The 21,987-nt window shown below is 38.1% G+C and overlaps 1 protein-coding gene across 1 annotated transcript in view; it reads right to left on the bottom strand.

Moving 5' to 3' along the window:
* The window catches only part of Ccny (cyclin Y), a gene marked incomplete at its 5' end in the record, with an annotated part of 151,019 nt that overhangs the window by 42,455 nt on the left and 86,577 nt on the right, over positions 1-21,987 (bottom strand). The window contains 3 exon segments of the mRNA XM_005398158.2: positions 2,015-2,050; positions 8,591-8,691; positions 18,483-18,517. Coding sequence (XP_005398215.1) covers positions 2,015-2,050; positions 8,591-8,691; positions 18,483-18,517 — 172 coding nt within the window.

Below are 21,987 nucleotides of genomic sequence, written 5' to 3' on the forward strand. Positions count from 1 at the left end.
TGAATCCAATGAGCCAAAATAAACCTCTCCTCTTTTTAAGTTGCAGGCGTTGGGTATTTTGTCTCAGCAATGGAAAAGTGAGTATTACAATAGTCAAGACACAAGCACTGTGCAAAGTAAGCATGGAAAATGCTGCTTAAATTAAAAAAAAAAAAAAAAAAAAAACACAATAATGAGCAAGTTTATAATCTTGAGGGGCGTATCACTTGCTGTCAGGACTGCACACAGTCCATAGGCTGGACAGGGCTAAAATAAACATTATGAACCAAAACATGTAGTTTTAATTAAGCAAAAATCTAGATTTTAATTTTTCAAGTTTTCATATGAACTAAATCTAAGCAAAAGACTTAACCTTCTTTTAACATACTACTTCTAGGCAAATGCTAATAGATCTGCATAAATTAAAACAAGGTAGCTGACACAGAAGAAGTCTGAGCTTAAGAATGATCCTGGAGATCAGTTTGGAATGTTCACAGCAGCTTGATTATTCAATTAATTAAGAGTTTCACAAACTTTAACTGCAAAACAAGGGGTGAGAGTAAAAAGGCTTCATTTAGTAACTTACAAGCCTATGATAGCATGGCTAGTGGTCACCGGGCTGGAAAGGCACAGGATGGTTTACAGTGCAGCTGTCACTGTCTGCGCTCTGAGCTGAAGATGAAGCTCAGTGCAAAGGCTCTGAGTTCAATACCCATTAATATATGTGGTGGGGGAACGAGTGGTAAGCACACAGCTGTGTTTCACTACTGGTATGAATCTTATTAGTTTAAGCTTAAATTTTTAAAAAGTTTGAACTTCTACCACAGAAGTTAGGAAAAGACAAAGTCTGTATTTTCACTGTTTTTCTAGTTTAAGGGCACCAAGGCTATAGCATGCATATGTACTTATATTCAGGAATTTCAAGCACAATTACAAACACAATATAAAAGAAATCATCCCACAAAGTCCCTTTTTAGGTGTTTGTTTCAGGTATTTGTGCTTTCCCAGAACACTGTGCTGAGAGCTCCGTTGCTGACCTCCTCTTCACTGACTCCTAATTCAGTGTCTGTGAACAGCCTACAGGTGGTATGAACCATGGGTGAGATCCATGATCCATAGGTGGTGGCTCTGCTTATTCCCAAACTAAAACACACCAGTTGTACTTATGTTCACACATATAAACACAAAATATCACAGTAACTCAATAAAATATGACTATAGTAAGTAAGAGTGCCTTTGTTCTTATGAAAATTAAGAGGATGTTCTGGAAAATCCAATCAAAGGAAATGACTAAAAATAACTTTTCTGTAGAGTAAGCATGGTCACAACCTGAAAGAGCCTACAGTTAGTATTTTGCAAATGTCTAAGTTTTCTCACTACTGGTGTGTGTGGAGAAGCATCTAGAAAGGACAAATTATACAAGTGGCTTAATATCCCAGGCCTGAAGCAAAGGAGTTTATATTGAGTTTAGAAAAAAAGAGAAAGGCAAATAAATGTATTCTTACATGTTTTGTGTTGAAATAACATGTCTGAGGTAATTTTTTTTAATTCCTTGCTTTTACTGACTTTTTAAATTTACCAAATCATTCCCAAATACACTTTGTATCAAGAGAGAGCTTTGAATACATTAAAACAGTTTATGTGTAATGGATTACCAAAATTTTCTTGAATGAATTTAAACTATAAATTTAATGTTTTTCATATTAAAGTTGCACAGGGTAAAATTTTAAAATACCACATTATAAAAGTGTTTACACAAATTAAAGAGAAAATAAGGAATGAAGAGGAAGCTTAACATTATCAAGAAGTTTTATTCTGTTCTGCTGATTTCAACCACAAACACCCATTTAGTGTCCTCTGATTCAGAATACATACCTGGAAGTTTTAATAAATTACACTATCATTAGAAATTCTATGAAAATATGAGTTAAGAAGATAAAAGTCAAAGTCTGAGGCAACTAGAAAATAATAGGAAAAAAAATAAGCACAACAGAATATGATGTGTGTTTTTAGCACAAATTAATCATCCACATACCTGTTTTTGATGTGATAATATATTGCAAGAGCTACACTGTAAAATAAAATACAAAGGTTCAATCTTTCATAAGCATATTCAACACTTCATACAGTATCTTGATCAATCTGAACATCAATATTTAAGTTTAAATAAAAGCCGAAAAACCCATCTGAACAGTCACATCTCATTCAGAATGCTGATCAGGAAAAGGCTCTCCTCAAATTAAAGCAATCTGGTACTGATTTTCACCGGTTATTAAGTCTTTTTCTAAACATAGAACTTAAACTGATATTTAAAAATATACTATAAGACATTTTAAGTTTTCATCTCTTGTAAAATATAGGCACTATAAAAAAAAAACAGGTGGTACACTGTGTAGTAAATTAAATATCCTTAGATATTTCCAGCTCATTGCCTACTGATTCAGAAAATTAGTGGTTTCTTTGTCACTACCACAGAAATGAGTTATCACCCACAGAGGGTTTTCTCCCCTTTTTAAGTCAATAATTTCTTGGCAAGCTATACAACTTATCCATTCACTTGCTGAAATGAAATGGTAGTGTAACTTACTTATAACACTATTACAAAATTGGATTTTAAACATTAAAATATCTGAATTTAATGAATATAACCACATTCTTTGACCTAGAATCTTCTTTCCTAAAACAGAACTTTTTTTTACTACAAAGCATAACACATTTATCATACAAATTTGGGAAAATATACAATGATAAAGAAAAACTATCCCTTTGCCCAAAGATAATATGTGATAGTTAACTATTTTCATATTTGTAAATAGGTTTGTAACCTACTTTTATCCTTGCTGTGTTAACATTTTTGCCATTAAAATATTCTTCAAATACATGATTTTAAAATAGCTGCTTATATTCTATCATATGGTTGTTGAATACTTTAAACTTTTTACTATTATTTGTTTCTGGTAGATAGCAGTTACAATCAATACCATAATGAACACCCTCACAGATAAATGTCTGCAATCTATGATTATATCATTTCCATAAGAAAACATCCTGTAATTGGAGTTAAGCAGTCTAAAGTCATCAATAACTGTAAGGTTCACAAGACATATTACCAAATGTCTTTGCAGATCCCTTTGGTGTACTCCCCCAGTGTCAGTTTCACCACACACTTGCTGACACCTTTAATATTTTGAAAAAATATTCTCCAACTAGATGAGAGACCAATTGATCACTCTTTTTTAATGTTCTCTTTTATAAACAGGCTAGATCTTTCCACCTTTTGTCTTACTTTAAAATTTATTCAGGTAGCAAAAAAATTATCTTCAGAGCTTCTTAAGAACAGAGCTACTTGGTATCAGACTGTGTTCTGGTTCTCTGGAGACAAAGCAACTCTCATACTAGATGTTAGTCCTCTGTCCAAGGAATAGCTGCCAAAATATTTTTCCCATTCTGTAAGTTGTCTCTTCACTCTGTGGGTTGTTTCCTTTGTGGTGAGGAAGCTTTTTAATCTGATATGAACCTATTGTTGACTCTTGGTACTATTTCTTGTGCCATTGGGCTTCTGTTCAAAAAGTCCTTGCCTACACCTATGTCTTCAAGAGTTTTACCTGTTTTATCTTCCAGCAGATTGTTTCTCTATTTTAACATTTAAATCTCTGACCTATTTTGACTTTAGTTTAGTACATGGTGAGATATATGGGTCTAAACTCAAATCTTCTGCATGTGGATATCCAATTTTCCAAGCACCATTATTACAGACGTTATCTTTCCTGTAGTGTGTATTTTTGGCCCTTGTCAAACATCAAATAGCTGAATGTGTCTGGAGTTGTTTCTGCTTCCTCTATTCTGTTCCACCGATCCACATGCCTGTGTTTTGCCAGTACCATCTTGTTCTAAACACTGTAGCTTTGTAGTATAACTTAAAATCTGGAATTGTGATTTGCTTTTGTTACCCAGGATTGATTTTGTTATTCCAGGTCTCTTCTACTTCCATATGAATTTTAGGACTATTCTCTCTAAGACGTGTGAGAAATGCTGTTGGTATTTCAATTGGGGTTATGCTGCATCTATGAATCAGTTTTGGAATCATGGCATTTTGATTATTTTGGTTCTGCCTATCCAGGAACAGGAGATATCATTCCACTTTCTGATGTTCTCTTAAATTGCCTTTTGCAGAGTGATGTAATTTTTACTGTACAGGTCTTCCATTTCCTTACTTAGGTTAATTTCTAAGTATTTAACTTTCTTGACATTGTTGTGAATGGTACTGTATTCCTAATTTCTTTTTCAGTGAGTACATTATTAGCATGTAGGAATGCTATGAATTTTTGTTTATTCTGTATCCTGCTATATTGCTGAACTTGGCTGTTAATTCTGTCTTTCAGGTGGAATTTATTCAAATACTTTGAATTCATCTCTTTCTATATGTATTCCCTTTTATTTCTCTTGCCTGACTGCTCTGGCTAATGACTATAATGGATAGAAGTGGTGATAATAAACAACCCTGTCTTATTCCTGAGAGAAAGCTTTCAGTTTTTCCCCATTTGATATAATGTTGGTAATAGACTGATCATAAATGGCTGTTACCAGATTGAGTCAAGGTCCTTCTATATCTATTTTTTCGGAGTTTTTATCATGAATGGATGGTGGACAACAACTCAAAAAATTAGAACTTCCAAAATAAAAGGTCTAATTAAAAAATGGGCAGCTGAAATGAATAGACATACACCAGAAAAAGAAGTATCAATGGCTATTAAATGCATGAAAAATGTTCAACATTGTTGGCCATTAGAGAAATGTAAATTAAAACTACATGGTACTTACTCCAGAAAAAAAGGTTATCATCAAAAAAATATATAGTAACAAATTCTGGCAAGGACACGGAGAAAAAAGGAACTCTTCCATATTGTTGGTAAAAATGTAAACTAGTACAACTACTATGGAAATTAGTGTGGAGATCCCTCAAAATACTATAAATAGAAATTCCATTTGACCTAGCTATCCCTTAGTATCTTTCCAAACCAGTCAAAATTATGATGTTACAGTAATACATGCATAGCCACGTAGCACAATTTATAAGAGTGAGATCTTGGAAACAGCATATATGTCCATCAACAGATGAGTGTATAAAGAAAATGTGGTATTTATACATTTATTCACTGTATTCACTGTGGTACAATAAAGTACTACTCCACCACAAGGAAACCACGTTTATGATACATTCATAGGCAAATGGATGCAACTTGAGAACATAATGTTAAGTGAAGTGAGATACACACTTAAATATCCCATGGTTTCTCTTATATGAAAATCTATCTCAAAGATACACACAATGGAAGTAGGGAGAAGTCCAAATAATTCCAGAAATTATCTATTCTGTTGTCTCAGAAATATTTTAATATATATGCTAATTTGTGACATTTATACTATTAGTTTCTCAGTTCACTGAAGAGAAAGATTTATACTTTTGTTTCTTCCCTATAAGAGCTTTTTGTCTGTAACCCGTACTCTAAGTGATATTTTAGCTGTTCTTTTAAGATTATGATACACAGCATATTAACTACTGTTATTCTCCAATAATTGTTATGAAATTTTGCTTTATTTTTTCATAGATGACTGCTTTTCTACATTTTATTTACTAATATCTCCTTTTATTAGATTAAAAGACAAAAAAAAAAAAAAAAAAAACCATGTCATCCATCCAGGAAACCAACGTAGACAGGAATGCATGGGGAGGCACATATTAAGAGATTTGAGATTGTACCACAAATTCCAAAGAACTCACACATTTCTCTGTAACATTATGTGACAATGGCTAACCTCGCTCTAGCATAAAGCTCAGGTTCTTCTAAATCTTTCTCTTTCTAAATCTATTCATTCAAATGATTTCAGTTAAGTGTTAAAAATAATCATGAGCAAATAGTAACTTTTCAAAGCATTTAGGTGAAGAGCTGATTATAACTAGTGAAAGGGCTTTAGAAGTTTAAAAAAATAGTAATAAGTTTTCAAAGTGTTTTTGCAAACATTTACAGCTCTGGCACAGAAAATAGTAGATGTTACTATTCCAACTTTATAGATAGGAAACTCAGGTTCAGAGAGTAGACACCAAGTTTTCTAACTTGTGTAACAGCCCCTCTACCATGCTGCCTCCGAAAAAAAGAGATTACTGCTATATTCATTTAATAGTAATGCCATGATGCTTGCATTTTCTAATTTAATGTCAGATTTAAATGGAGTGCTTTTACTATGACTGGGTGTACTGTAGTGCTCACTTTAACATCTATGACTGATTAGAGAAAAAAAAAAAAAAGATTCCTGGTCTCCCCTGCAAGGGAAGATGACACAGGAGAAATATCCCTGCACTGATATCAGGGATGGCCATTCTACCTGGATTCCAAGTGTTAATATTATCATTTCTCAGGATCTTCATGTCCTCACCTATACCATTAGGACAACACAACACACACCATAGAGTTGTTATAATGATCAAATGAAATAGAACTTATAAAAAAAAGTATTAACTCCTTTCTATTATCATTATTCCCCCTCTCAACAGGTTTTCTGGCTTCCGTGGACTGGTAGAAATCACCAGGACACCAACGTCTCTGTCTCCTCCCAAGCCAAGCTCAGATTCAGTATCATTATAGCCTCAGATATTCAGGGGAATACGAGCTGCACTGCAGGGCAATTTCCACTCAAGACCACATTCTAGGAAGGGAGGACACTATGCATAGGACTCACACACAGCACAGACACTCAGAAGTCTTCAACCTTGGCTGCCTATGAGAATCTTACTGTGTAGTTTAAAAGTCCAGATAGCCTGGAATAATGGTAGCCTATAATTCAGCACTCTGAGAGGCTGAGGCAGGAGGATCACAATGTTCAAGTCCCACTGAGGCAACATAGGGAGACTCTGTATCAAAAGTAAAAGGGCTAGGAATGTACCTCAGTGGTAGAGCTCCTGGGTTTGAACCCCAGCACCACAAAGAAGTGCAAGTACAGGCAACACCTGGGTGGATTCAATCAGGATTTGAATGGGAGGTATCTATGTTTCCAGGTGACTCTAGGTCCAGCCAGGTTGGAACCAGTGGATTACAGAGACACACATCTAGAAGTCAGGTGGCTACTTTCCAGACATGACCAATGGACTAGCAACTGTTAACCAGTTTTCTCACTAGGCTCCCAAATGTCTGTGCCAAGATTAGGGGTAATTTTAAGTCATCCAAAGACAAAGCACTGAGAGCTGAGTCAGATCTACTTGTAAGTCTCAAGAGTTTCCACTGCCCCTAAAACTAGGAATGCCATCTTGCTCCTTGTTCTGCTTTGCTTTCTGCCTACAGGATCCCAGGAAATTGGCAGCTTTCATTCAGAGCTCTGCCGAGATCAAGCAGGTGCCAAGAGTCACAAAGTGCACAGATCTTCAGGGCTTTCCAAACCTTTCCTAGTCCTAATGACTTCATCTACAAAACACTTCCAGAAGGTACCACCCTGGCAGTGAACTCCAGCCCAAGGGTGATGACTGATCTAGGCAAAGTCACACAGGGAAATGCACTGGATAGCTAGGATGAATCTCTTCCAGGTGGATTCTAATACCCACTAGGCATTTGGCATGCCCCTCTTATGTAAGGGTACTAAGAAAAGAGGATATATTTCTATCTGGATCACAGAAGTATGTCACCTTACAGGAAAGATGGAACTGTACACAGACAGGTACCTCCCCACAAGGGACCTTGTCTTCCAACTTCTCCGTGGACTGTCCACAGAAGATATTTGTAGTCCTCAATTCCTGACTGAAACCACGATTGTCACATGTAGTGTCATTCAGAACATGACTTCTAAGTCTGAAAACTTGGTATATTTAAATAGAATACTTTATAATTAAAAACATCACCTTTTTTTTCATATGGTAACATATGGTTGTAAATGTGCACTTTCTGAAACAAGTACAGCAGAGGCAAAATACCCTAGACTTTTCACAGCTGAGCAGCTGAACTTAGACCCTAGCACATCAAGTTCTCTATGATTTGTACTAAGGGTGGGTGCTATCTCAATGCTGATCGGAACATTACAATAAAACCTCTTAAAATAAGGCAACTAATTCCTCCAAAGGGGAAAAGATTTGATGCTAAGACTCCTCCTTCAATTCCATTTTAAAATAAAGAACTAAAGGCCCTACACAGAAGGCTCTTATTCAAACCTTCCTGTTGCTGAGAGGGCCAATATCACATCTTCTGCCCCTAGGTGGCATACCTGTCCCATGCGAAGTGGGCTTCCTTCAGGACTATGGGAGCCAATGCTCTCTGAGAAAGAATTGTGGCAGGATGGCTTCAACTCAAAACAAAAAAATACAAAGCATGCACAAAAATTAAGATACACTTCAGATCATCTACATTTAAAATGATTTCAAATGTTGGTCTTTCATATAAGTAGTAATATGCACAAATATTCTGAATGCCCCACATCTTAAAAGCCATTTCTTAATAATTCTAGAATTCTCAGTACTCCTTCCACCCACCAGCCAATCTTATCACTCCCAGACTCACAACCAGCCAGTTTAGTCTTCAGGTTAAGGCACAGAATAAGCATTCAATAAGGCAAAAGTCTGTATACCCACCATTTAATTGTGTACTTGAGGTTTGGTTGACTGACTGTGCTATCATCTAGGAAGATCGTGGAACAGGAGCTGTACTTTCTTGCTATTTGTCCTGGAGGATGCTGAAAGCAATGTCAACAAGACAAAGACAATTATACAGGGCTCAAAATTCTTTCAAAGAAATCTTGCCTTTATTTGCAATTAGATCACAGAGGGAATATGTGTATACCACAACAAGACAAAAACATTTTACTATAAAATGAATTTTTTGTCCTTCCATCCCACTTCCAGACCTTCCTCATTAGGAGAAGAGTAAATCTTTGTCTGCAACCAGGAATCAAAGAGTGCATTGCAGAGTCCATAAAAATGACTGGTCCTGAGGCCTGGGTGAGGCGTGGAATACACTGCTCACTGCATTAATTAAAGCCCATAGTAAAGATGGCATTTTAGCTTTATACACTAAGATCAAGATGAGAATCCACTGCACCCAATTTCTCTACTCTTAGGAAACAGTTGACTTGGGGGCTATGGAAAATGCAACCAAGGTTAATTTAAATCTGGTTAGCCTGCTTAAATTTCAGCATGAGAAGTAATAAAGTGTTCCTATGTTAAGGACAAAATGCATTTTCAAGATTACCTGACACACATGAAAATATACCAAGGGATGACCTTTAGGTAGTATGCTTATGCACTTTTGTGACTAGTTCTTTCAAAATCATACATTTTCAGTTCTATGGAGAACTTTTAGGGTAAAGAAAACAATTTATGTTATACACTGATGTCATCTGATGGAATGCTGTAGTTTTCTGGCAATTATTTGAGAAACAGACATTAATGTAGATAACGCTTGATCAGAACAACATTTAACCATGCAAACAAGTTTCCACTTACGTTGGCAGTCTGTTATTTTCAGCAACCGAAACCTAATCCCTTAGAAATCGTAAAATCACCTGCTTGACATGCCCTCCCTCAGCAAAACCCCTGGGGATACACAGTTCACAAATTTAGTAAAAGAAACCTTAAGACCAGTTAAAGACCAAAAACCCAGCTCAATACTTTGTCATTTGCTTTCAATTAATGTGCTTCCTCTGCAATAAAATTATGAAAATATGCAGTAGCTTGATAAATACATAAACAATGTTATAAACACCATTTTCTCTTAACACTAAATAATACTATTTGGGATATCCAATTCCTTAAATCACAACTAGAGGGCACTGCACTACTAAAGCATTCTGAGTTTCCAAACAGTTTTATATAAACAGCATTTAGGTTGGGAAAGTGGACATCAGACTTGTTCTCAGAATCTATGGAAGCCCTTGCTCTTAAACTGTTTCACACTGTTTCACCACTGTGAGGAAAGGGCATGAAGAAAACCTGTAAAGTTCAAGTTACAACCTGAATGACAATTCTGACAAGGCATTTTCCTATCTATCAACATATCACAATATCCTCATTAAGTCAATCCACAGGCATTACAAAAACACTTTTTACTCTCTTGTAGCAATTAGACTAAAATCATGTAAAACATACTAAAAAATCAGAAGCGAAGAAAAGTATTAAAATGGATAGCAAGGTTTGAACATCCTTATCACATTTTCCCCACAGTTGCAAAACACCTTAACAGATACTATGGTCAAACAAAAAGCAGTAATTAATATATATATATAAATGAATTTTTAGAGATATTCCCAATGAAGCAGAGATAATAATATCTGATTTCTATTTCTTGTAGGGTTTCCATTTCCTTTGGAATAAATTCCTTCAAGATTAAATGTGGTAGGAAACTGCAAGTATCAGTTTTCTTTAAGAAAATATAAGCCATGATGTCAGAAAGCAATGAGCGATGCACTGACGTGAGTACTGTCTGCACCCCTCATATCTAAGAAATCACCTATGTGAGCCAGTCAGGGTTACTCCTCTGCGCACTTGGCGCCAAGGGTTGGAGGATTAATCAAGTCAACCCAGAGGACCCAATCCTGATCTGTGAGTGAAGCACCCCAGAACTAAGGACTGATGAGCCAAGGCCCTTAATGTTCCCTGGGGTTACGAACTCTGCTTTCAAACTCTTCAACAATTTCTAAATTGAATAAAATGCTAAGTATTAGGTCATTAGATTTTTTTATTTCAGGGTATGTCATCATTTTAAATGCTACTGGTGTCAGGACTACAAGAGTTGGGTAGAATGTAAGTATTGCTCTGAAGGTACATAAGCAGCATCACACACCTCTACTGAAATATGTATCCTACTTTGTTAAAATTTTTTGTTACCACATAATGTGTTGGATAGTTTTCATTTCTAGTAAAAAAAAAAAATGATTTAGTTGCTGCATGATTGTGAAAAATCACTTATGCTTGTACATATGTGACACACACAGACTCTCCGCTTAGGTGCCAATCTTTGCTAGTAAATAACACAGCAATAGGATGCACTAAAGAAATAGCAGAGCAAGTGGGGAAGATATGGGTTCTTGGGTGTCTATCTGACTCACCAAAACTATCACAAGGGCCTGGAGCAGTCACCAGGTAGCCTCCGCACTCTGCACCTGTTTCCACACTTGTGGAATACAGATGAAGGTAACAGCCTGTCCCCTCATGCGGCCACTATGAAGAGCACCTCAGTTCATATTTATAAGCACTGACAGCTTTTTGTGCCTAACGTATGTAACAATTAAAATAATATTTAAAAATGCCTAAAACAACATTTTACTTGGAAAGGATAGCGTATGTAAATAGCTTGGAGAGAGATGCCCATGAATCACAATCGACTCTCAAAGAAGACACTATGAGGCCAGCCATGAACTCTGCTCAGAAGGGGAGAAGGGAACAGTCTGATTAGTCAGTTGCCCAAACACAGATTCTTTCTAGAGAAAAGTTTGCATCTTTGAAATAATGTACATTTTATAAAATAAACTATGACTATGTCAAATAGGATTTTAGAACTATACTGAAACAAGATTATCTGGCCTGCCTATTTATAGTGTTTTCACAGTACAAAATAATTTATTATTTACATTGAGGTCCAGTAACATATAAAAACTGTTGGACCATACATTTTAGAAGATTTTATTGAAGAGTTACCACATGTTCAAAATAATGAGAACACCCCTTTAGATAATTCCAACACTGATGTCTGTCAGACACAAAGATATTTTACATGCATCTCGGTGCACACATGCAACACATACAACTGAAGTGCAGGATGAGGATGACGTTAAGCAGGGATAAGATCTCAATGGACCCCCCAAAAGACCCAATCCAAAATCCGTCTCAAATTTCACATACACACTCCTCAAATCTCCCTTTCTGGCCACTCAGTCTCAGTCCCTTTTGTGGACTCCACTTTTCTGAACTCTGTTCCTTACTAGGAGGAACTTCTCCTACCAACTCCCTCCCAGGGGACTTTCACGCACTCCCGTTATTTCAACTGCCTTCTGCTCGCTGATGACCCCAGTGCCTGCAAGCTCAGCACCTTGTGGCAGACCTCTCTACCTGTACATTCCTCACAGGTACTTCAGCATCAAATTAATCTGTTCCTCCAGTCAACTGTAATGGCTTAAAACCAGAAATCTATCAAACATTCTTGAATGTTATACCTTCCTTTCCTTTGATTTCTTATATTAAGTGCTGTTTATTTTACCCCCTAACTGGTTTAAAAAAAAAAAAAAATCATCCTTTCTTCAACATTTCTTGAGACTCTATTTGGTTTATGAATGGCTACTCTCAATTCTCACCTATATTACCACAGTAATCACTCTGCCTCTTGGATCATTCTCCAAACCATTCTTCCTCTGGGGCTACTGTCATCCTTCTGGGAAGCAAAGCAATCATGTGATTTCCCTGCTCAAGAGGCTGTGTACTTAAAAAAGGGGGACATTCATCTCCTTAGGTCTACCACTCACTTCTCCCACAAACACTGTACTTTGTGTCTAATACAATGGCTACAACAGTTTCATTTAATGGTCGTATTAATGTGAGTCCGCAATGTTTGGTTACTTTCCATGTGTACATTTACAGCTTAAAACAACATCCTTAAAAGTAGGCTCAACCGTCATTCCAGAGTCAAAGAAGGTCAGAGAAACAGTCACATTCTGAGGTCACACCCAAGAGACACCAGCGCTCAAAGCCATGTTTATCTGACTCCAAGTAGGTGCCTTCCTCCCTGGAGTTCCCACATGTTTATACTCCCTAATTTTCATGCCCTGTATGTTTTGTTCCCTAACTTCTCCTCCTTCAGAACTCTGCTGATGACCCTTCCATAGGATGCCTCCCTAGCCTAGACCATCTGGGCTGAGTGCTACTCCCACATGTCCTTTGTGCCCTGTGCTTGCCCATTTTCCACTCACTCACAGAACCTCATCCTTGACCTCAAGCTGATATATTTATTCCATGGATAGAAAATGAGTAAGCTGCTTCAGCAAGATCAATTTTTTATAGCAAATAGTTGGGGAGTTAAGAGCAGAAGGAAATAAAATCACTGTGAAGCACAAAACTAGAATGACTCTGGACATCAAGAACAAAAGCTGGGATAGTGGCGGGTGAACATCTGGTCATAGTATGCCTCAGTGCTGTCACTACTAAATAATGACACTCAAAATTTACTTCAAGCTCCAGTCAAACCTGGGCTTCATCATGGATCCGTGCACTGACTCTGATGAGAAGCACTTTCACAGAGGTCTGTGAGGTAAAAGTCCAGAATGCTCTCTGCTCTCCTCTAAGCCCATCCTGTGTGGGGGAGACAGGCTGAGGCAGAGCCTTCTCCTGGTAGTCATTAGTTGAGGTTCCATGCTGCCTAAGTTTTTTCTGTAGCCATGACAGAAAAGGGGCTCATTTTCCAAAATAACACTTCTCTACTCTCTCTTCAGTCTTTTAATGCAATGGTTGTACATACTGCAGGCTGTAGTTTTCAAGGAGGGCTGAATAAGAAATAAACTTACTCTTAAATGCTGGGTAGATGTTTACCCAGTTGTGAGTCTTGTAACTGTTTAACTTAAAAACTCAAAATTGGGTTAGACTTGTCCTGGTTTGTACAAAATCAAGTTTTTTCATGTGTTCTAGAGTTCTCTCTTCTACATGACCAGTATACTGTGAGAAAAGATGTAACGTCACTTACCACGACATTTCTACTGTGCCCACAGCCATCCTATGAGAGAGGAAGAGAGGAAGCAAGAGGCGCAGCTGCTATGTTTGCCTTCTACTAAGGGCAAATATAAACTACTATAGCAATTATAGAAATCTGGATGGAGATTTGGCAAAGAACTAAAATTAGACCCAAATTCCATTTGATCCAGCTATTCCTTTTAAGTGTAAAAAGCAAAATAAATGATAGAAATAGAAAGATCTCTTGCAAATGGGAAGGGGTTAAGGGCAAGTACAAAGATTTAAGATGTGCCATACACATGTATCAAATACCCAAAACAATATGTCATAACTAAAAATAGTAATAAAATGAAAATGAGGAAAGAGGATCTAGAGATAAAGGGAGGTGATAAAAGGAATAAAAAAAGAACCAAGATGTATTTTGCACATGTACCCTATTCTCTAACAGAATATAAACTTCATGTATTACAAACACATACTGATAAAACTAAATACAAAAAGAAAAAAAGGGAAAAAAATCGTGAGTTCGGTTCCCGGTACCGGAGAAAAACCAAAAAAAAAAAGGGGGAAAAAAGAATGCAGACCCTCTCCCCACAAAAGAGCAAATGTCCCAGAGGCAAAACTAAGGTTTAGAATTTTTAAAAACACCAGTTTCTGAATAGAAATCACTTGACTCCTTGACTTTTATGATTTACAGACCAAGAGTAGAACCAAAATAGACACCATTGTACAAATAATTCTACTCCTATCTTACTCAAAGCTCCAAAGCAGAAATCAATTCAGAAGTCAACTATTTAGCAGGAGCAGAAACTATTTAAGTTAGTATTCTCAGGAGTTTAACAAAATATATTCTGCTTAGAATACATTCTTCCTGTTCTTAGTAAATATGAAAAAATATCCATACAAAAAAATCCCAGAAAGACTTCATCAGTTTTCACACTCAATTCAGAAAATTAACAGAACTACCTAAAACATCAATGAGCAATAATAATATTAATATATTTATAAGGTACTATAATTAGTTTGCAAATTACCTTTCCTTCAGTACCTCCTTTGGGTCAAGCAGGCCAGGAATTCTGACCCAGCTCAGAAGATAAGAAAACCAAGCCTTCAACACTTTCCCAAGGCTGCCCAGTTAGCTGGTGGCAGAACTAGAGCTGTGGCAAAATTATTTCAGCTCCACGTCCAACTAACAATGTGGCCCTCACTTAGCAGATCAATGACACTCACTACTTGTCTTTCTTCCTCATGAGCATGACACTACATAGCATCCCCAGTTTGACTTTTGTACCTTCACAGCACACCTTTACCCAATGAGAAGAAAGGAAAGCTGGCCTTGATTTCTTGTGCTTGACTATCCTCCCCTTTTTTAACTTCTTACAATGACTAGTTCACTTTAGGTATGCTGTCTCCTGGTAGTAGCAGGATGTCAGCAAAACACAAGGCTGAGGTAAAGGTATGAGTTTCCTCTAAGCTGCAGCTACCCACAATGTTACCACAATTTACAATTAGAGATGTTCACATGCTCATTAAAAATATTTATTAAAATAGCTAATTAAAAAAACCAAAAACCAGCAAATTTTAAATAATTCCAAGTTTAAAATAAAGCCCTGTGTATAAGTCTTTAAAAATACCTTTTATAATGTACTAAATTCTTCTATAAATATTGTTCATTCTAATTACATCTCACACACAGCTGTTAACCATAATCTTTATAATTCATCTTGACTTACCTGTCAAACTCCCAGAGCAGTTTATTCTCAAATGGTTTTCAGCCTTAAAAGCTGCTTATTGAATGAAGCAGCCCCCTTTTACATAATCCCCAAAGTCTCACTTGGCTGTCTGGAGCCAGTTCACCCTCTTTTCTGGCCTCTTTACTGTCCCAAAATTGTGGAACAAAGTTACTCTTCACTTGCTAATGTGTACTGAAAGCCAAGAAAAACTTCTTTTCTTCATTTAAGGTCATTAGAAATTTTCTCAGTAGTTATCATCACCCTGGGAGTACAGCAAAACCATTCCCATTTCTATTAACTGGCTTATCTATAGCCTCTGCTTTCTTTCTCTTAAATAATGGCCTTTTGCGGACGTAGATTACCTGAGCAACATGTACTGACTAGGTTCGTCAGAAACTTAAAGAAGAAATTAAATATTCTTTACAAAGAGGCAAATAAAATGTAAAAAAAGTTCTCCAGGAACTTGACAGAACAAAGAAACAACATCTTTCACAATAAAGCAAGTATAAATGATAAGGTTATACAAACAAGGTCCAAGAATACCTGTTCTTTTCAAATTTAAGAGCAACTGATATTATACATTTTATTGGGGATCCATATTTAAAGAAATAAACCCTATGAAAAGACTGTCCTATGAAAATTTAATTATGAATGTTGCCCTCCAATTTCAGATAAATAAAATAATCTCTGTCCCTGTGAAAGATGACATCACTAATCTGACAAACAGTGTAAGAGCCAAGTCTCAAACCTGACTCCACTATTTGGTTAACTTCTTTATGTCTCAGTTTCCCTATTAATAAAATGGGAATGACACATAATACTGTGGCTACTGTGCTAATCACATGAGTTAAGTATGTTAAAGCAATCAGAACAGAACCCGGCACATGCACTGAAGCATTCAGAAGATAATACTGATTATCACTATTCCTTATCCTTTCTCTACTATTCCATAAGTTGGTGTAGCTGGGCATGGTGGTACATGCTTATAACCCCAGCACTCAGGAGGCTAAGGCAGGAGGATCTCCTTGAGCTCAAGAGCCAGCATAGGCTCTGTAGTGGGGTTCAAGGCCAGCCTGAATTGCATAGTGAGACTGTCTCAAAAAAACAACAGTTGGTGTATTTGTCTAACTGAACCTGCACATAATTTCACTCAAGCTGCATTTCAGTGGGATGGGATGGCCCACTCCAAGGTTTTTTCCAGCAGAGGTACAATTGACATGCTCATTTGCAGACAGGTCTGCACACCAAATGGATGGTGGTCTGCTCCAGGCTCATCTGTTACATAAGCACTTAGCTCTTATCCTTTTACACAAGACCAAGTGCATCGGAGAGATTATAAGCACTGTGTGATTTCACACACTACCGGAGATGGGAGACTTCAGAGAGGTCTGAGGGCAGGGCTAAATTAGATAGGACATCTACAGACAGGATGCACAGCCTACCACCTAATCCACATTCAGGGTCAGCACATGGCAGGTGCAAGGATGTGCAGGACACAGAGTGTGAGGTTCAAGGGGAGAGTGTATCGAAGTGGAGGTTTAGTCAAACCCAGAGTGTGCACCTGTCTCACTCCACACCACACCTTAGAGCTGCAGTAAGCAGAGAAGACCTGGCTGCTCTGCAGCTCACACATCCCACCTTGCGAGCTCCTCACAGACATCCTCAAAGATGGAGAAGCATTAAAGCTCACACCCAGTAGGTAAACAAATGTAAGTAAAGATTTAGAGAACTAGGTTCAATCATTCACATTGTTATGTCCAAGTATACACTGCTTTAAAAAGAAAAAATAGCAACTTTCATCATCTTTTCTTAGTGGCATATGATTGGACAGATGGTTTATATCAATGCTGCAAAATTTGAGAGGTGAGGAAAGAAGTGATGAATCATTTAAGAATCTGATAAAAACTATAAACCCTCTGACCCCTAGAAAACTTCTGATGCACATTTATACAGATTGACCCTGTCCACAAAAGAACCACCAATCTTCCACAGCATGGTGTCTCTCGAGTACATGGACCAGCTTACAGATTCTTTCCAAACATATTTTGTCCAGATTTTCAAAGAGTGGGCAATTCAATACTAATGCACCGCTTTACTACATGCCTCAAGTTTTGCAAATACTTAAATGCCAACAGTCTCAGAATCCTGAGAAAAACTGTGAGGTCAAATACATCGGTTTTGGGGCTGGGGATTTAGCTCAGCGGCAAAAGCGCCTGCCTGGCAAGCGCAAGGTCGTGAGTTTGGTTCCCGGTACCGGAGAAAAACCAAATACATCGGTTTTTTTCCCCAGCACAAGGGCTTATAGCACACTATGTTGATGAGCTGTCTACTTTACTAATCCAGACCTCATGGACAGAGTTTTTCCTGAAGAATGAACAGGGCACATACTCAGAAGGAGGGGTGGCTGTAACTTGCCTGGCAGCAGAGCTTGCCTTGGGGTGGGGGTTGGGGGTGAGTCAGTCAGCAGTACCCACTGCTCGAAGAAGTAAGAAATATCTGAAGGGGATACATCCTGCAGGGAGACCAAGGGAAGACATTCTGCTAAGACTGGCGAAGGTACTTACTAAGGGTAAATTTTTGAAAAATCATTTTAAACTATTAAGTTTATCCTTTTCTGAGCACCCAAAGACTGTGCAGATGCTACTGGACCTTCAAGCAGGGATTTGATAGAGAAAAGTGAGTGAGGAGGCAGATAGCTGCTAATGGAAATGGTTCTGTGTTTATTCAAATGAAAATGAGCTACAAGGAAACAAAGAATGATTTGGAACTGAGTATAAAGAATGGATTAGAATTAAAATGAAGTGGCTTTTATTGAGACCTGTGTGGTATTGAGTATGGCAGTGTTCACACTAATCTTCCCATTAACAACAGCAGTCTAGGGAATCTGGAAAAACGGTTGGGACAGTGGGTGAATATCAAGGGATATTTGCCCAATTACGAGCCAAACAGAGCATGAGTACGATGCAACATTCTTCTAAGTGCTGACACAATACACGAAGGATTTCACTCTTCGAAAACATAGCTACTCAAGCTCTTTTGTACGGTCATCATGAAAAACACAGGGAGACAGCTTCACTTACATGGTTAATGAAGAGACTCTTGCGTTTTTCTCTCACTGTGGAAACAAAAGATGCAACAGAAATGTTACATATTTGCATGCCAACACCTAGCAAGTTACTGAGGACTGGGCCTCTGTGTCAAGGTCCCATCTTTCCACCAATCAGCATACCCAGTTGCTCATTTATCAAATGTAATACAGGATCCACACAAATGCAAATCTGAATCTGGCTAACAGAGGAAATTTCCACTTAACAGCAACTTGACAGAATAACTGTAGCTCTATTCAATTAAGGGATAACATTTCTATTAACAACAAAATATTAGTAAATCTCATAAAAATTTTATGTGTCCAATAGTTTATGATGATTAACAAACAGTAGGGCTATTTATTTTTATACCAACCAGACTCATAGAGGCCTTTACTCTAAGAGTGGTGTATAAGTAATACCTGTAACAGCATCAAACACAATAGATGATGTTTATCAGAAGTGCTTGTTATCACAGAGACCAGGTGCTCTCCACACAGTGCTGGGGAAGAGGCCTGGGTGTAGGCCCAGCAGGCACTCTAGAGCACTCACTGCACCCCTGCACTCAGGAAGGCTAGCAGAGCTCACAGTAACAAATACTGCTCTGTAAAGAGATGCTTCTCACCCTGGCATCTCACAGCCAGTCTACATTGAGTGGTCAGCCTGCAGGGCCTCAAGCCTCACTGGTTGTCATAGCAAGGGCCTTAACCTCAAGGATGCAGAAGAGTGCCTGTAATAACCTAATGGCATTACATTTTGTATTTGCTTTCCTAAAGACTTGCTTTTGGGAATCCACTAGTCCATCAAAACACTTACAGAGTAGTTCACTGCACAGAATATAAAGAACAGGTTTCCTTAAAAGAGATGACTTCTTAGATTGCAACCTCAGGGCAAATCCAGTAGCATCTGAGGATGGATTTTTTTCCCCTACAATTCATGCCCCATAAGCAGATTAATTTTAGTTTTCAAAACTCTTCTGGCTAATTAGTTGGTGGGACTTAGAAACTATTTTCCTATTCATCACATGCAGTTTTTAGATTCATAAGAAAGCACTTCTCTTTTCCTTAGCTATCTTGTCCTCAGATGCTGGGAGTGTGGCTCAGTGGTAGAGCATGTGCCTATCATTCACAAGCCCTTGGGTCTGCTCTCCAGCACTGGGGGTCCATGGTGGTTGGGGGTGGAGATATATAAAATCCTATCTTCTCTGGAATTACTGCTGTCTTCATATTTCAAAGATACTTAAAATGAAAAGCAAACACTAGTCTGAGGACACACAGTTGTATGGATTAAAGAGAGAAACTGAGGGGTACAAGGTGCATGCACTGAGCATCAGATGGATCCACTTGCAGGTAATTAGCCCATCCAGTCCAGGACAAAGAGGTGAGCACCAAGACAACCACTAGGCCCCACCACATACCCAGACAATAGCCATAGGCTATGTCTGCTAGGTAGTATGGAGGCAGTGTGACTACCTCTGACCTAACCTCATGACCTAAGTATGCTCATAGGAACCTTAACAAAAGGAAGATGAAAGCCTACCAGGAAGCAATAAATTTTAAATCAATCTCTCTCTCTCTCTCTCTCTCTCTCTCTCTCTCTCTCACACACACACACACACACACACACTTATGTGCATAGGTGCATGTTTTTCTTTAACTGAATGCTAACCTATTACGCATGAAGTTAGAAATGATGTAAAGAGGTATGATGACATTTTTGTGGTAATTTCCCAATGACTGAAGGGATCTGAAAACACTTTCCACATGGGCCACGGACTTAACAGGGTTTCCAGTAAACTCTGTCTCTCCAACAAGTTTGGAGAAGAGACTTACAGTCTTCCAATTACACGAACCACCTCATGTCACCTCAACAGTACCCAGGCAGATAAAAGATAATTTATGACTCAAGAAATGTGTTTCTTTCAGAAAATAGTACAGCTTCTTATAGAGACTGACACTAAGAATTATTCAAACACAGGAGAGAGGGCTAAAATAGAATCTTTAATAGTTTAGACTGAAAGTTTTACCTAGAAAGTATTAAAACAACACATTAGACATAGGAATATAATAGAAATATTTGCTATTCTTGTATAGCACATCCAAGGATCTATCTTAGGGATGAATCAGGCCATTTTGATGAACTCCAACTAGGTCCAATTAGAATCCTAAAGATAAATTTACTAAGACTATAGTAATACAAAGCACTTGAGATTGTGTATCTGTATATCTGTTACAGAATCTCTGAGGGATTTGCTACTTTCATGCTACTGAACACCTACATACTACCTTACTTCCCTACCGCCCTCACAGAAATGGGCCCTGCTAACTCTGATTTGAAACCTACAGTGCTCCAGGGACGCACTCAGGTATCACTTGTCTCTATCACTCTACAATGCCCTTCCTAAGACGGCCTCTGCAAGCTGAATCTGAAGTGTGAGAAGCTTTCCACACATGCATCCCTATGGCTGACTTTCTTTTAGAATGTCTTCTGAACCCCAAATGAACCACCTGTCTCTCTATAAATACAAAAGAAACCCTAATGTCCATGCTGTCATTTGACTTATTTCTCTGAGGGGTGGATCAGGGTGAATAATGAACCCAAGCTAGGTGGTATGGTTTGTGTCTGGATGCCCCCACAAAGCTTCATGCAGTCATAGGGTGGGCTTCTAGAGTTTATGATTGATTCATGGGTGTAAGTGCTATCCCTGCCCTGTGATGGGTAGCTTGCATGCAATATAAGGGAGAAAAAGAGGCTTGCTGCTGCTCCTCCCTTTTGCTCTTGTTGCTTTTGCTGTTTTCTGCCACTATAAACTGTTGCCCTGTGCCATGTGCCACTCTGCAATGGAGCCAGCCAAATATAGACTAAAACCTCCACAAACTGTGAGCTAAATAAACTTTTCCTTCCTTAATTTAAGGCATTGGGTATTTTGTCTCAGCAAGAACAACAAAAAAATAATAACTAAGACAGTAGCATAATGATTTTCTCCTAAGAATTTGGAGTTTGAACACACTCAAAAAGCTAATTCATCACAGCTAGAAGCTAACCTAAAGGTGTGGGGTGGGCCACATCTCTGCTGTTCAAGGCAGAGAACACAAAGCAGATTGCACAGCCCTTGGCCCTGAGGAACTTGGTTCAGGGAAGGTTCCCACCATTCCCTAACTCAGTGATGGGGAACCTGTTAGAGCTTTCAATGACACAAATAGCCCACCACAGCACATGTGCTACAGGTTTGCTACAACTGCCCTAACTGGGCCTAAACTGAGCACTTGCTTTCCTTCTGGAGTCTGGAATTTGGGTATACATCTTCACGAGCAGTCCTTGAAAAAGTCCTGTGCTTACCTGGCTGCCAATATTTCACGTTTTCATCACTCACACACTGCTGGAGAAATGAAGTGTGACTCTTCATGACTTTTACTTGGGGAGGACTCTTGGGGCTTACAACTCATCTGGATCTTGCCCATGCACCCTCTCCTTGGACTGATTTTTTTTTTTTTTTTTT

Source organism: Chinchilla lanigera, unplaced genomic scaffold (assembly GCF_000276665.1).
Source record: "Chinchilla lanigera isolate Chin_1 unplaced genomic scaffold, ChiLan1.0 scaffold00061, whole genome shotgun sequence".
In the NCBI taxonomy this organism is placed as follows: Eukaryota; Metazoa; Chordata; class Mammalia; order Rodentia; family Chinchillidae; genus Chinchilla; species Chinchilla lanigera.